This window comes from Eutrigla gurnardus, assembly GCF_963514095.1.
Source record: "Eutrigla gurnardus genome assembly, chromosome: 17".
Taxonomy (NCBI): Eukaryota; Metazoa; Chordata; class Actinopteri; order Perciformes; family Triglidae; genus Eutrigla; species Eutrigla gurnardus.
This window is the reverse complement of record NC_139928.1, coordinates 8931416-8946659: the sequence shown is the minus strand read 5'-3', so window position 1 is coordinate 8946659 and position 15244 is coordinate 8931416. Positions and strand designations below refer to the sequence as shown.

At 43.2% G+C, this 15244-nt stretch overlaps 1 protein-coding gene across 3 annotated transcripts in view; it reads left to right on the top strand.

Moving 5' to 3' along the window:
• Nucleotides 1-2448: 2448 nt before the first annotated feature.
• col16a1 (collagen, type XVI, alpha 1) overlaps nucleotides 2449-15244 on the top strand; it is a 62410-nt gene continuing 49614 nt past the window's right edge. For all 3 annotated transcript variants that reach the window (XM_084032108.1, XM_084032107.1, XM_084032106.1), the window contains exons 1-2: nucleotides 2449-2681; nucleotides 8013-8116. In XM_084032108.1, coding sequence (XP_083888234.1) covers nucleotides 8047-8116 — 70 coding nt within the window. In that variant the 5' untranslated portion in view covers nucleotides 2449-2681; nucleotides 8013-8046. The remainder of the gene's footprint in view (nucleotides 2682-8012; nucleotides 8117-15244) is intronic.

The following is a 15244-nucleotide window of genomic DNA, read 5'->3' as shown; positions in this document are numbered from 1 at the left end:
TGTTTCTTTGTTTGTTCAGAGACAGAAGACCATTTAGCTTCATTTCAGTCAGAATTTTTCTCTTAAGAATCCACACAATTCCACAATAAAACATGATGTAAAAGCCTCTTTAATTGACTTGTGATAGCTATGCATAATGGAACATGTGCCACTAAGTCGTTTTAGCATAATCCATCATTACCATATTCACATAAAGCCCTAAACCAAGGAATCCCTCACACCTGTGAAAAGGTGGTCCCATTCCTCACGCAAGTTGATGGCTCTTTTATACGTTTCCATACAACATATTGGCTTCACACATTTGATTATAAGAACCAGACTATTAAATACGCTGGATGTTATTCACATTGAAAGACATCTTTTGTTGATTTTTGGCCATTTTTTCTCAGCCTATTTGGCATTACCGTTACTGCAAATATGTCTATATGTTTCTGTACAATGTGGTTTAATATTAATTCTGGACTATATGATTCAATTCATCATACGTTTATTTTGTTTTTAGGGGAGAAAAAACCCTGTCATGTCCATATTGCAATGAATTGTGAGTAATTAAATCAGCGACGTCTGGAAAGATCGCCTGAGGCCACTAGTGCCCTCAGCACTCGCAGACTTCCCAAGAAAGTGGACATTTGGATTGAGCCTAGAAGGCTAAAGCCATGCTGTAAAGCTGCACTTGCAGCACGTTGATGCTTTGTGCTAAATGCTAACATGCCTACAATGACATGCAATGTTGTGAGCTCATCAAATATTTGATTACAAGCTATTATAAGTTTTGTGCACATTTAAATTTTGACCGGATGATAGCAAGAAGTCAAAAAGTTAATGGATCAAGTTATTAAGATTGTATTCTGAGGGAACATGAATACCTGTTTCATGGTAATCTATCCAATAGTGGTTTTGAATATCACTCAAAATCACAAATATCAACCTCATGACGGCACAAAAGGAACACTTAATTCAAATGAAGGTATCATTTGGAAAGATTGACGTTATCGATGATGTAGAGAAATTTCACTGGAGAGCAAACATTGAAGTGAAAAGTCTGGGATAACCAAAATAATTGAGCATTATCCTCTGGGCACCACACATTTCTATATTCAACTTCCTGAAATTAATTTTAAAAATAAATAAATAACTAACTAACCCATCTGCCAAGAATGAGCAATTAACTCGTGAATTTGCACTTGACATGACCTGTTGGAAATTTCAAAGAGGGAAACGAAAGCATCCATTCAGATTGATGTTTTGAAAGGAAACTATTTGGTGGCTTTTTAAGTGGTAGATGTTCACATCGTATTCAGTAGTGGATAAATAAAAACTAAAAAAGGGGTTCAGTTGCTCCTGAAATTGTTATGGCCTTTCTTTGCTCCAATATTATTGTGAAGCCACATGCTTGCAAACAAACACACACAGATGTCCCACAGTCAGTGCCAAATTGTTTCCGCTGAAGTTGTTGGTTCAAAGAGGTCACATCCGGGTGAATGTGTAGTTCAAAGGTCGCACCATTGCTAGACAGCTGCTGAAGTCATCGACGGAGCGTAAATGTCTTGTTCCATATACAGGGAGGCATAAACAATTCACCAAACTGCTTGTTTAATCTTTTCTGACGTAGAAGTTAAACCCAATGAGAAAATGAAAGACACTGGCTCGGTGGAGAAGTTGACCTCTGAACAGAAGACATAAATAAATAGCTTGAAGATGTGAGCACTCCTCAGTACCTATTCAACCACAACAAAGGGGGGGGGGGGCACATAAATCAAATGCCAAAGTGATATTTATTCGTCTCCTGAAATATTTACTTACTGACAATAAAGGCGGAATTTATGTGGCCATTAAGACGAGTGTTTCTGAATGGTCAGGGGCTGCAGCCGAGGCCACTTTATGGATTGGGTGCAATAAAACCCAGTGATAAAACAATATGGAAGCTGCGAACCTGGCCATCAATCAGAAGTAAGTATGATAAGCAAGTTCATTAATTTTAATGGAATAAATTCTTCTCAATAATGCACCAGCCGCCGCTGCCATTCTTGTTTTAATACAGTGCTTCAACCCAGACGGAGTGGAAGTTTTCCTTTCCCTCCAGTAAGCTATGAATCAAACGGCGAGAGGAGAGGGATGGAGGGAGGATGAGGAGGTGAGTTGAGGGGGGAGTAGAGGGTAAAGAGAGGGTAAGGGGCCTGGATTAGAGCGATGCCCCAGGCTCATTTTCCAGCACTGTGGACAAGGTGATGTCACTGCATGTTTGACTGAGGGAGCTCCCTTAGAGAGAGAGAGGAGGGAGAAACACAGGGAGAGTGGAGGGGAGGGAGGGGGGCAGGAAGAGAGATAGAGGGGGAAAAGTAAGGAAAAACCGAGAGGACGTGGAGAAAGCAAAGGGGGAGTAGACGGGGAGAGGGAGATTTGGGATTGTGCAGCAGCGGGGGAGAGAGAGAGGGAGAGAGAGAGAGAGAGAGAGAGAGAGAGAGAGGAGGGGAAAAGTTGGACACGGACGATCTTGCAGTAACTTTTTTCTTCTTTCCTTTCTCCGTGGAAGAAGCCTCAAGGAAAAAAAACGGGACAAAAGACGCACCGGATTACATTTGAATCGCATTACCACCGTCCCACGAGATTTCCCTGGATACACACGCGTTTATTTCCGGATTAATGTGTTCGCAAATTTGTGGATTTATCAATAGTTGAAGGTATGGTTTTTGTGGACTTTTTATGGGCGGGTGTTTGGCTATGCTTGGAATGCGTAAAAGTTTTTTTTTTTAGGCAGTAAAGCGGTGACTTGTAAAGTGACTGTAGTGGAACTTTTGTAGTAGGTTCATAACCGCAACAGGCTTAATATACTGTATGCAGCAGGCTCCATCACATGGGAATATTGTTATACAGCAAATACACACACTCACTGCAAAGTCACTATTGAGCACTTTCCCATTGTGGCTATCATGGTGATGGGTAAAGAAAAGCGTCATGATTTTAGGAGATAGAAACCAATATGCACATACACCCACTTTCTCCCAGTGGGGATCATTGAAGTTAGATCTGCTGAGTAGGCTGCTCTTCCCTCATGGTTAGATTTGTTGTATTTCTTTTTCTTTCCTTTTTTAAAATCTTGCCAGAAACTTTTGCTACAGCTGTTGTCAAGAGTGATGCAGATTTTCCCTTCAGATCTGAGCCAGGCCTCCATACTACACAAGACAGGCTGACATGTTACTGTAAATCTGTGTGGCTCCCATCCAAGCCCTGTGGCACGGAAAAGCCTCCAAACCGTGTTTGGATCTGCTGCATGCATATCATGGAGGCTAAAGTAATGTCTGAGCGTAGCACTTCACTGATTTGAGACCAGTGTTTAAAATCTACAGGGGGAAGAAAGCTGGAAGGAGCTGAGTAGGAAGCTAAATGCCACAGTCACATCTGTTTTCCTTATTACACAGCCAACCCAATGTGTGTAGGCTATTACATCCTGTCTGCATACCCATCTTGAAAGTCCCCCCCCATAGTCATTTTAAACAAAGCCTAATCTGAAACGCTTGGTAACCCTTGAATGCTGCAGTATCACTTTGCCCCTTCTGTAACAGGCTCTACTACCTTTTCAGACCCTTACAAAATAGGTGTCCTTAAATTTTTTACTACTACACATTGAGGGTTGCTCGCCAACCCGCTGCAGGCTGCACATACTGTGCTAAGCCGTAGACAGTATCCGCTTCACTTACTGCTTCCGATTCCATCCTGTGTTGCTCGCAGCTAATTGTGCCATCCACTTGACCTTCTGCTTTGCTCAGGTCAGCAGTGAAGTGGAAATTAAGCAGAAATGGTGAGCCTTAAGCTTAAGGCTTACTCAACCACGTAGCATGGGATCGAGGACGACCATTCCATGCCATTAGTCGGCATCACATTACATGCACCAAAAGTATTCATGGCAGTGGAACTTTGAGGTAACCCTGAACAGAGGGAGGGTTGCATATTTCTCTCTACTTTTGGCCACAACCCGCAACTGTGCCGGTCTGTTTCTTAGTCATAAATACTCAAGTAGAGACCCTGAACACAACTGTGAGTAAGACTAGTAAAAACTTGCCTTAGTCTTCCCTTGAGTGTCATACAACTTTGGTTATTGCTGTTGCTAGTTTCTAACGATTCCTCGTCTGTGGAGTGTTGAGTGTCTATCAATGCTTCAGGGCACCTTTAGTTACTTTTATCTACTCCAAGTTCCCCGTTGTAACAGGCCTGCAATGCACTCTCAGGTTTGGCCTGCAGCACATCCGAAGTTCCAAGAACCACGAGTGTTGTTGTGTACATGATGACATGTGGAAATATCAGTAGAGAGAAGCTTCTGTCAAAAACATTGGCTGATAGGATGATATGGTCGAGACAAAAGGGTTGTTTTATATATGAGAAGTGTTGATGGAGTTTTGACCTCTACACCTTGTCAAAAAAACATCGGATGATGGGATGACCCTGATAAAGGCTACAAGCTGAAATGCGTTGAACTAAACAACAATGTTGTATACCACAGGAGGCTTGACCTCTTCACCCTGTCAAAAAACATTCAACAGAAATGCTCTGATAATTCCTATCTGTCAAAAAGGACTTCAGACACATTTGAAAAGGATGGCAGCATACTGTTGACTGATGTCAACATCCATTTCCTTTTTTCTCTTTTGCCTTGATAGCAGCATGGCTCTTTGGATGGCAGTCCTGTCCAGTCTGTCGGTCCATCACTTTGGTCCAGACACATATATCTCAACACCTTTTTAATGGATCGTCATGCTATTTTGTACAGACTTTCATGGTCCCCAGAGGATGGATCCAAATGGCTTATGACCCCTAACCTTTCCTGTAGCACCAACAGCAGGTCAAAGTTCTGAATAGCTACTTTATGGAACAGCACAAACTTTAGCACAGCGTTCATTGAGGTGATTTCATTTCGGATTAATTGTAACTGTAAACTTTAGTGAGCTCCTGACTTTGCATCTAGTGCCATCATCAGGTCAAAGTTTCAATTTGTCCACTACTTTTGTTTATGACCAAATTCCTGCAAAGCTAATCACATTCCCATCAGCATCAGCTGTAGTCTACTCTGTGTAAATGCCTGCTTCACATCAGCATGTTGTCATTTTGTCAAGCACTTCTATACATACTGCAAATGGGGGTATGCATAGGTTTTGCACGCATGCGCACTCGGCAACATGATGCCGTCTCCCTGGCCGCAAGAAGAAGAGCTCATTTGTTGGTTGTTTTTGGTCATACAACACAAAATGTCAAACTGTGACAGGACCAAGGTCGAGGAATACACAGTGCAGTTGGCGCTTGTTGTGCAGACAGTTTTGGCACAATTTTTCAGCCTTTGCTGACCCTTGCAGATTTGGACAGATGACAGTTATTGGAAAAAAAAGGGCACCAGCTGCATCACCTCTGGCACCAGCACGCAGAAAGTTTTCTAGCATTCTATGGCACTGCATCATGTTTTATGTATGTATACATTTGTCTTGTAAGTCAATCTATGCATCTACGTCTACCTACCTATCTACGTCTGTTTTATGGCTGCATTCCATTCCACTTTTAGAGGATCTTCCTGAAGCAGCTCCTCTGCTGCAAGAGGTCTTTCTCTGGAGGATTCAGTCAGGGTCACAACCACACAATCAGATCAGGAGGTGGTTTTCACTGCCTGGCACCTAAACCACCCTTTACTGTGCGTTTGTACGTGATGATACGATAGAGTAGAGTAGATTGGAAACGGATACCCTGTGAGCGAGCTGTCCATCAATCTTCCTGCTGCAGAATGCTGGGAGAGACAGCTGGAAAGGCAGCGAACCCTCAAATATTACATGACTGACACATTTATGCAGTGTTCTCCCATTTACACAGATGGAAAGCGGTCTAAACAGCGGGCTATTGGTTCACTGTTATTTAATCATCCATGTCTGGGTGGCTAATAAGCAATTCTCTTGTCAGGCCAAATAGAGGACATGTTTCATTTAACTCTGTCAGAGTGTGTTCCTCCAAACAGGCTTGTGGTGGGGCTGTTTTTCCACCGTTAAGTGGTGGCAATGATGATGAAATGTGTGACAACAAAAAAAAGCATTGAGCTACCTCCTTTGTTATTGGACAATATCACTGCCTGTTTTGTCTGTGTATTCAAGCCATAAAAATGACTGGAAGTGGTATTTATGCTGGAAAAAGAAATAGGCAATAGGTCTGGACCCAGAATAAGAGTGACCCAGAGACTGAGCAGGTCTCTGGGTCGCATTGTTGTCTCGGCCAAGCTGAAATGAGGAGGCCCGTGTTGGTCATGTTGGTCACAGCTTCTGTCCGCCAGCGCTCGTCTTCAGGCTTTTTAGCACTGGACGCCTTTCAAATCTGTCATTGTTTTCCTTCCTGTATTGGCTTCGTGCTCAGTGACCCGATCAGTCGCAGGCTTGCTTACCGGGCTCATGGCCCGCCCAGCAACCAACCCCAGTGGCCGAACCCCGCACTGCCTTTATCTGGTGGAGCCAGCTGGATGGACCACGGAGCTGTGGACGGATTGCAGAGAGAGAGAGATCGAAGGAGGAAGAGAGACATCCATAGCAACACATATTAGGAAGCCTATTAAATTGTTTTGGATTATGGCCAGTCAGATAATAATAGCAATGAGCTGTAACTTTTTTCCCTCAGTCTGCGTTCTCTGGACTGTGATGCATTATGTATTATGTGAACTTTTTTATTGTTGTGATCATGTGGCATGAAGCCTATAATAACGGCTGCAGCATTAGAGTGCTCAAACTCAGCTGTCTAAGGCTTTGAATAACCTTCCACCCAGACAACTGCTTGGATAAACCTTTAAAAAAATATGTTCTTCAAGCTGTTTAGCTTGATGCTACTTTTGCATAAAAATGTTATCGATAGTTCAGCATAGTCCTGAACCTGATTTGAAACGCCGTCCACCACATTGGCTGTCAGCAGCGAGTCAGCTCGGGCTGGATGGTATTCGCACGGTGTTCTCTGCCGGGCAGGAGCGCCACATTTGTGCGTCCCCAGGGGAGCGTGGGGGTCATTTCTCCTGGCAGACGGGACAGGTGTGTGTACAGAGACACCGTCTGCTCGCCTGCCTGCCTTCAGGGCCCTGCTGTACCTGTAAACACTGCAGAATTATGGGGTCCTCGCACATTCTGAGGGCAAGTCGGGGTCAGCCGGGATGTGTGTGAGTGGGCGGCGTCGGTGTGTGTGTGTGTTTATGTGCGTGCATTCTTGAGTGTGTTTATGAAAGGGGTTGTAGTGAGGGAGACTGCAGAGGCCGAATATAATGATTGTTTAGACGTGGCACATATTTTAATCAGTGTGTGTGTGTGTGTGTGTATGTGTGTGCGCACATGCACGGTTGTTGTTGGGCCACGTAGAATCATCTGCTGCAACACAACGACGGCTCCAGTGGAATACTCTCCAGATGTGTTTGTGTGTTTTGGCCCCACTGTGTGTTTGCCGGCGGGACCAACCAGCCTTCATGCAAATCATTTTACTTTCATGTGTGCGTTTTGCTTTGTTGTCTTGGTAGTTGTTTGCAGCAGCATGTATACATGCTTATTGACGTTGAGAATTCTTTCCTAGTTATGGCCGTGTGTGTGTGTGTGTGTGTGTGTGTGTGTGTGTGTGTGTGTGTGTGTGTGTGTGTGTGTGTGTGTGTGTGTGTGTGTGTGTGTGTGTGTGTGTGTGTGTGTGTGTGTGTGTGTGTGTGTGTGTGTGTGTGTGTGTGTGTGTGTGGCAGCATCCCAAACCAAAGGCCAACCAGATGGACAGGATAATGATTATGATCAGGCTGTATAGAGTTACACTTCTTAATGAGGGACATTCTGGTTCATTCATATGCCACTAACAAAGGCCGCATCATACCACATAATTAACACATCAACGGTGACTGACTCATAAATATACATGAGCGTCTATTTTGCAGTTGAGCATAATGTGCAGCAGTGTGAGCAGACCGGGTGGCGTTCTGACAGAATGTAGGTACTTTTTTGACGTTCTCTTTTTCCTGTTTGTTCATCCATCAGCTGGTGGCTGTGGTGTTTTCGGTGGAGTGCAACCATGTGGCTTCTCTGGTCCTGTTTGACCCTGTTGGCACTCGGATCATGTGACTTGCTGACATCAGAGCGAGGTGAGTTTCCTTTTCCCTGCTGCAATTTAAAAAACCACCAGATGTTGCAAAAAACAAGATTTAAAAATAAGATTTTAAACATGACTAAGACAAACTTGAATGCATTGCAAATTGGATGTACAAACTAAAATCACTGCATAATGTTTCTAGCCAATGTGGAGCTCTATTAATATGCCTGCTGCTGACGTTGTGAGTAAAAATGTTAAATGGCAAAGGATGGAAAAAATAATAATCATAACAAATTGCTTTCAACCAGCCTCTTCTCAGAACAGTCTTTGTATCCTCATTTCAATTAAATTAAATCTAACAGTACTATAAAGTCACAAAACCATTCTTACAATTATGATTAAGACATATTTTCAATCTGGAGTTGTACGCTTGATCAACTCGTCGTGCTCTGGAAGCCATTTGAGTTTTATGGAACAGTGTCCATCTGTGTATGTGCCCTGTGTGGGCGATGGGGCCACAATGGAAAACGGACTGTAATTACAGACGATGAGCGGTTCATGTTGGTTGCAGAGTGGTCAGGCTGTGGCAAGGAGGCGTGTGTGTTTACCATGTGTGGTTATGTTCCTCTTCATGGGCCAGAAATCACTTCATCATTTGTAGAGGAGGGACATGCATTTAAAAAAAAAGGAGACTTTTAGTGTCTGTATGTTTAGGATATCAAATTGTTTGTCTTAGAGAGAATGTGTATGTGAATAAATCAACAGCCAGTGAGTTGAAGAGAAATCTATTTTACTGTTGTATTTTCTGTATTTATCTTGTTCCCAACTGTCATACTTCCCCATCGCACTGTTGGTGTGCTGTCAGGGTCCAGGGCTGTGATATCACTTGGAGGAGGGGGGGGCTCTGAAGGGAGCTTTGTGAAGCGGAGGGTCCCTCTCGGGAGACCCTATTCAGAGAGTTTCAGATGAGACTGAGTCAGCTCGCGGCTCCCATGAGTCCTGTCCCCCAGTGGTTGGAAGAAAGTGCTTTCTCAAGTGCAGCTATAACATTTTGTCACAGCAAGTGCCACACACACACTCTCGCACATGCTCACATACACACATTCCTCTGAGTCATCCAAATCTCTACTTACTGGTAATTTGCTGACATTACAGCAGGAAAGCAGGTTTGAGTAAAACTAGTGTCGAGGAGTCGAGCTGAATGATTGCGTTGCAGTTCTCCAGCGTGTCAGCCACAGTGACTAGCGCCCATAGATGAATTAAATAGCTAAGAACCCCTGCCTTCAGGAAAGTGTTGGCTGGTATGGGTTTGTGTGCACCACGTACCCTACACCGTCTGAGGTAATGGATTTGTGTATTGATTTGCTTTCACTCCGTTTCTCTCCGTCTGTGTCTGAGCTAAGTTCTCTGGTTCAATGACTTGTATTAGTGAGTTAATTTGCACAGATTTAGAAGTTAGAGAAGACAAGCAGAGAGTAGCAGAAACCGACATTACAGGCATTACAGAGCCTGGTTAGCTTGTTGTTTAGGATAGGATATAAATCATCAAAGTAAATATTCTATGGGCTGGGCTGTATTTGTTTAAACATTGAGAACTAATTATATTCTCTAAATACGGTATTCCCTTAAAATACATACTGATTTACATTCAAATTAAATTACATTTGTTGTTAAAATGACTCTCTTAAAGTCTAGTTAAACACACTTTCATGCCATAAGCACATACATATATTTAAATAGTTAGTCACTGTTTACCTCATACATCACACCATATCTCCTCAGTGGTAATAACTTCACAGAGCGACAACACTGAAAGAAACGGGAAGATGGAATCCAAAGTCCTTGTGTGCAGAAAAAACATTATGAAGTAAATAAAAAAGCTAATTAGAGGCTTCAGCAGTTCAGATTAGCAAAATTGACAAAATACGTCATGCGAGTGTTGTAGTAAGGCAGACTATAAAGAAAGTGAATTCAGTTATCGTGACATGATTGGGGTTTGAAAAGGATTTCGGGATGGGACTTCAAAAAGGCATCTAATAGAATGTAAGAAGGCAGAAAATCTGGATTGCTTATACAGCTGTGTCAGTAAGATCCCACCTACTAGGCTATGACAGGCTGTGCCTGAACGTCACTAATGAACTTGAGCGAAAACATTTAATCGTGTTACTGCTTCAGTGTGGCTGTTTCATGAATGAACCTGTGCTATTATGTCTCTACAGCCTGCAGGAAAAAAAGTCTGCATTGCAGTAAAGTGATATTGAGTCTCATGTCAATACTGCACAGTGCATAAAAACAAATTCCTTCAGTCAAGTAAATACAAATGCTTGAAATGAATGTTCAACATTCTCAGCTGCCATGTAAGCAACTGTTATCCTTAAAAATGTATGGATTTCTTCAGCCTATATTTGCACAAAGAAAGATGCACTTTACCAGGCATCATATCACACAAATCAATCTCTTTCGAGGTGAAAAGCTTGTAAATAGGGCTGGGTATTGTTTAGAATCTCACGATTCGATTCGATTTCGATTTGTTGGGTCACGATTCGATTCAATATCGATTCGATTCGATATTGATTGAAATGCTTTGATATCGATTCAGTTTCAAGTAGAAATACACAAGTAAGAGTACCAGATCATTTTTTCAAATAATTTATTTAGTTTCATGCCTTATGAACAGCCGTGGTATAACTCATAGCATGATAAAACAGGACACTACTTAAACACTGAACTACAGTGCATGTAACCGCCGCGGAAGCTATGGTAGTAGACAGTAGTAGTGCAGATATACCGTTGAAATGCACATATTTGTTTATCTACTCTTCACTCATTTATTAAATGTATTTTCTCTTCCTGTTTCCCAGTGCGAGTTGAGATACACAACTATGATCGCATTTGTCAATCGCGGTATTTTATTTTGAAAATTGCTTTTATTTTGAAAATTGGCCAGATTGTCTCGTGTTTCTTTAGCTGTGGCTGCAGACCCTGAATTGGGACACAGCTACTGTGTGATTTACTGCCAGAACTGACGCGTTCGCTCGCGGGACGCGCAAAAAATAGAGCAGACGCCGGAACGATCGCTTCACGGCGCGGGACGGCCGCGCATATTCGCGGCGCTCCGTGTCTGGTGTGAACGACACCATAGCTTAACAGGGGCGCCGAAAGGAAGCGGGCTCCGCTACGCGCCTATTCGCGGCGCTTCCACGGCCGGTGTGTACTCACTCCGGTCGCCATATTGTAATGGTTTGGTCTAGTGCGGCCCCCGTCCGTACAGCGCGAATCACACGAGGGTGTCGGTCACAGCGCCCCCACTGGCCAGGGGCTTGAATCGATTCAGAAGATTGCTGAATCGATATTGAATTGCGGGGAAAAGAATCGCAATGCATTGCTGAATCGATATTTTTACCCACCCCTACTTGTAAAGGCATGTCATTAGTCCAGTCTGTGTCTTTGTGAGCTTGTGAGTGTGTTGAATGTGGACCAGAGGCCTACAAAGGGGGTATGAGTGAGCTCATCCCTCTAAAGTGCAGCGTTTTAAGTCTTTCCAGTCCTCTGTGCTGCAGTTTTATCTCTGGAAAAAAACAGTAATGTTCTCTCTTGTCTCATTTGGCAGGGAAGGTAAATGAGACACACTTTCACCCTCTGCCTTTCAATCCCTCCTCCTTTCTTTATTATGCAGTCAGTTTGTCATTTTCCCAACACTTATATCACACCTTATAGGCTACATTGAATCATAATATTGAGTATTCAACTGCACCACACAGCATGCTCCTCTCCTCCTATATGTTACATGTGTTTAATCACTTTCTACCAATCAGCAAGTCCAATTCTCTTGGAATGCCAAGTCCAAAACTGCTGTCGTCTTTTATTGCAAACCACACAAAAACAAACCACTCTGACACTGTGAGCACACTGTGACCTCCTCTCCCCAATATAGGTGTTCTGCCAAGTTTGCTGCTACCGAGACATTATTGTGATTCAGGGGCAGTTGGTTTCAGTAGAGCCTGGTCACAACAAACCACTGGTAGATAAGGCCATTGATTATTCAACCTTCTGAAGGTTGTTCTTGCAAGATGCAAGAATGGTCACATTTGTTCATGGTAATAATGCATACTGGATTAGTAGAATTTTTGCCTATAAAGAAGTTATATTGGTCTCTCAATACTTCCTGTATATTGATTCATTTATATTGATCAAATCTTCCATGTCTGCCTTTGACTGACACCTTTCCCTTGTACGCCCTCCAAGATAAGTGCAAATCTGTATACATCAAAAAGCAGTTTCATTTCTCATGAGGCCCAAAATGTCTTGAATTTTGGCAAGATGGAAACTTGGGGGGGGGGGGGGGGACTCACAGCAGTGTACTGCATGACTGCCAGTGAAGTATCATTACCTGCGTTGGCAAGACTCAAAACACAACCCATCAAAGAGGAAGTGAACTTAGCCAAGACCATCCAATCTCTTTAAGGCTACATGCAGCTGCTAGCAGGTTCCTGGAGTGGCGCTCGTGCTATGTACTAATTAGCTTGTCGAACAAGCAAATGCTTCCTTTGATCACAGCTTGAGAGGAAATGGGGTTCAAGGTCTGCCGTGTGCCCTCTGCCAAACTGCCAAGTACCTGAGTACGCAACAGTCCACAAAAATATCATCCTCCCGCTGAGGTGTGTAGAAATAGCTTGTTTATCCCATGAAAGCGAGCAAAAGTCTTGCAAGACTTGCAAGTAAACACAGAATTTAACTTCATTCACAACTTTAAAAGTAGTAACAAATGTTTCGAAGGTGCTAACAAATTTGATTTACCCAAATTCAAATGCAGCCTGAGTTTCATCTGGTTTTGTCATCTCCAGTTCATCAGCCTTCCACCTCGTTCACATGTGCATTCAAAAAAGTGGAGCATGTCTTTCACATCAAGCTTGTAAGTAGTACTTAATTTCCTGAGCAAGCTGCTCCCACGCTAATAAATAGATTTTTATTATGAAGTGGCAATCTATAATGTTAATAAGATCACTTATAGTTAGAAACCAACAGAGAATGATCACCCAACCTCAGTTCCTCTCATATGGACTGTTTGTGACACTGTAAACGACTTTACGGCTAATTTCTTTGCTTCTGGCCACTGGAGAGATAAGTCTTTAGGGTAAAACCAAACTAATTTAAAATGTTCACCTTCCTTCTCTCCTCTCTCCATTCTGCCACCTCTCTCCAACTTCACCTTTCTTCTGTTGCTTGACTTTTAATTGTGCTGCCCCGCTTGCCTCCAGACAGGATTATACCTGACAAAGCCTTCATCTTGATTCTGTCGGATGGAAATGTGGAATAAAAGCAAAACAGAACAAAAAAGGAGTAAGCAGCAACGAAAGGTAGCTCTTAGCATCTGCAGACTTCAAAAAAACCCTGGGATGAGAGGCACGGAGATAAGCTTGGTGTGTGTGTGTGTGTGTGTGTGTGTTTGGAGTACACTTTGTGCTGAGTCAGCAGATACAGGATGTATTTTCAGGATGGACTAGTCAAGTAATTGGGGGGGGGGGGGGGGGGGCAGGATGTAAGGTAGTGAGTAAGAGTATCAGAGGGCACAGAAAGACAGCTTGATACTTCCTCTGCTATGAACTCTGTCTGTTACTTTGTTCAGACGTCACATTCAATTTATACAATTTCTTGACTTTTCTTCTCAAGTTTCTCTGAGGAAACACAACAGCACTGTTTGACAGCTCTCTCTCTCTCTCTCGCTCTCTCTCTCTCTCTCTCTTCCACACATTGGGTTGTACTTGCAGACAACAATAAAAGCATGACACAGTGCGCAGGCTGACAGGCAGAAACGTGCTGCGCTATAGACGAGCCGAAGCTGCAGGGAGTCGATTGATGAACTTGATACGAGGTGGTGAAGCGCTGCGAGAGAATTCTTTCTCGAGCCGGCCCTCCGTGAAATGAAATTCCTATCTCTTAATTAAAGTCAGTTATGTTATTTTTTAAGTAATTATATCGGGCCCTTTTCTCCTTGTTTTCATGTGGATCAAGTTGGATTTTGGTTGGAAACGGTACACAGTATTGCTGCCGCATGCTGCAAGGCCACTCTGCATGCAGGACACTCAAAGAAACTTTCTTAACAACTCAATCCATAAAGCCAGGAGACACAAAAACACTACTTATGTTGGAAATAGGGCTGTAGTCAAGGCCAACTCCAATTCAGCACCAGGTCCAAAGGCAGTCAAGACCTAGTCAAGAACACATCGAGTGCTGTTAACCAGCTGAATGAACTGGCTACGACGTTCCGAGAGTGGCGGATCAAAGCAACAGATATTCCTTGGGAAGACAGAAACTGGCTAGATTGAATCTATTTGTGCAGTTTTATTTTTAAATGTGGACTGAGCACAGAACTGCAATGGTCCACTGAGTTTTAATGTTTATGCAAGCAAGTGGAAACCTTTTCATTTGTCATTAAATCCATTGGTAAATGCAGTGTTTCTCTTACTGAACAACTTGCAGCAATAACTGAATGTACCAACCGTTCTATCTCAAGGGTTTCTCCATTTAGTTTTTCTTTCAGAAATGCTCCTTAATGAAGCTTCGGTTAGTGATGTAGAAAACATGCCCAGTATTTTTGACAGGGTTTTATTTCATGCAAAGTGTTCGTGCATTGTGTTTGTAGGGTCAGATAAATAGCCTGCTATCATCCTGTCTGGGCCCAGATGTTCACATTCTCCCATAGTCTTGTCCTCTAAAGCTCCATTGTTGACCCTCGTTGCTGCTTGACGTCATTGCCGTTGAAATGAGCTACCTCTGTTGCCAAGTCTTCGGTTGTCAAGCCTCATCCACTGTGGAGGGTCCTGCAGTTGCAGCCGGTAATTGAGGCTGGCATGTGGGCCTTGAATGGCCCAAGAGAAGCTTGTCTCAAAACCCTTTTAGTTTTTTTTTCCCATCATCCTCTTAAAGGAGTCATCACCCGGAAATCGCAATTTCTCTTGTTAAAACATGCATATCTGTGTTTGATCTCAGTTGAAACTTGCCTGAAAGGCTGGAGTTTGAAAGTGGCGCCGTTTTTTCGCTTCTGCTCTTTTTCCGAACAGGAATAGCACACAAGGGTGTGCATTCCTAAAGCACGAGATTTTGATTCTGCGCCTTCGGTGACGTCACCGTGGCGGCTACTTGCATAAGCCCACCCCTCTTTCACCACCCAACCCCGCCC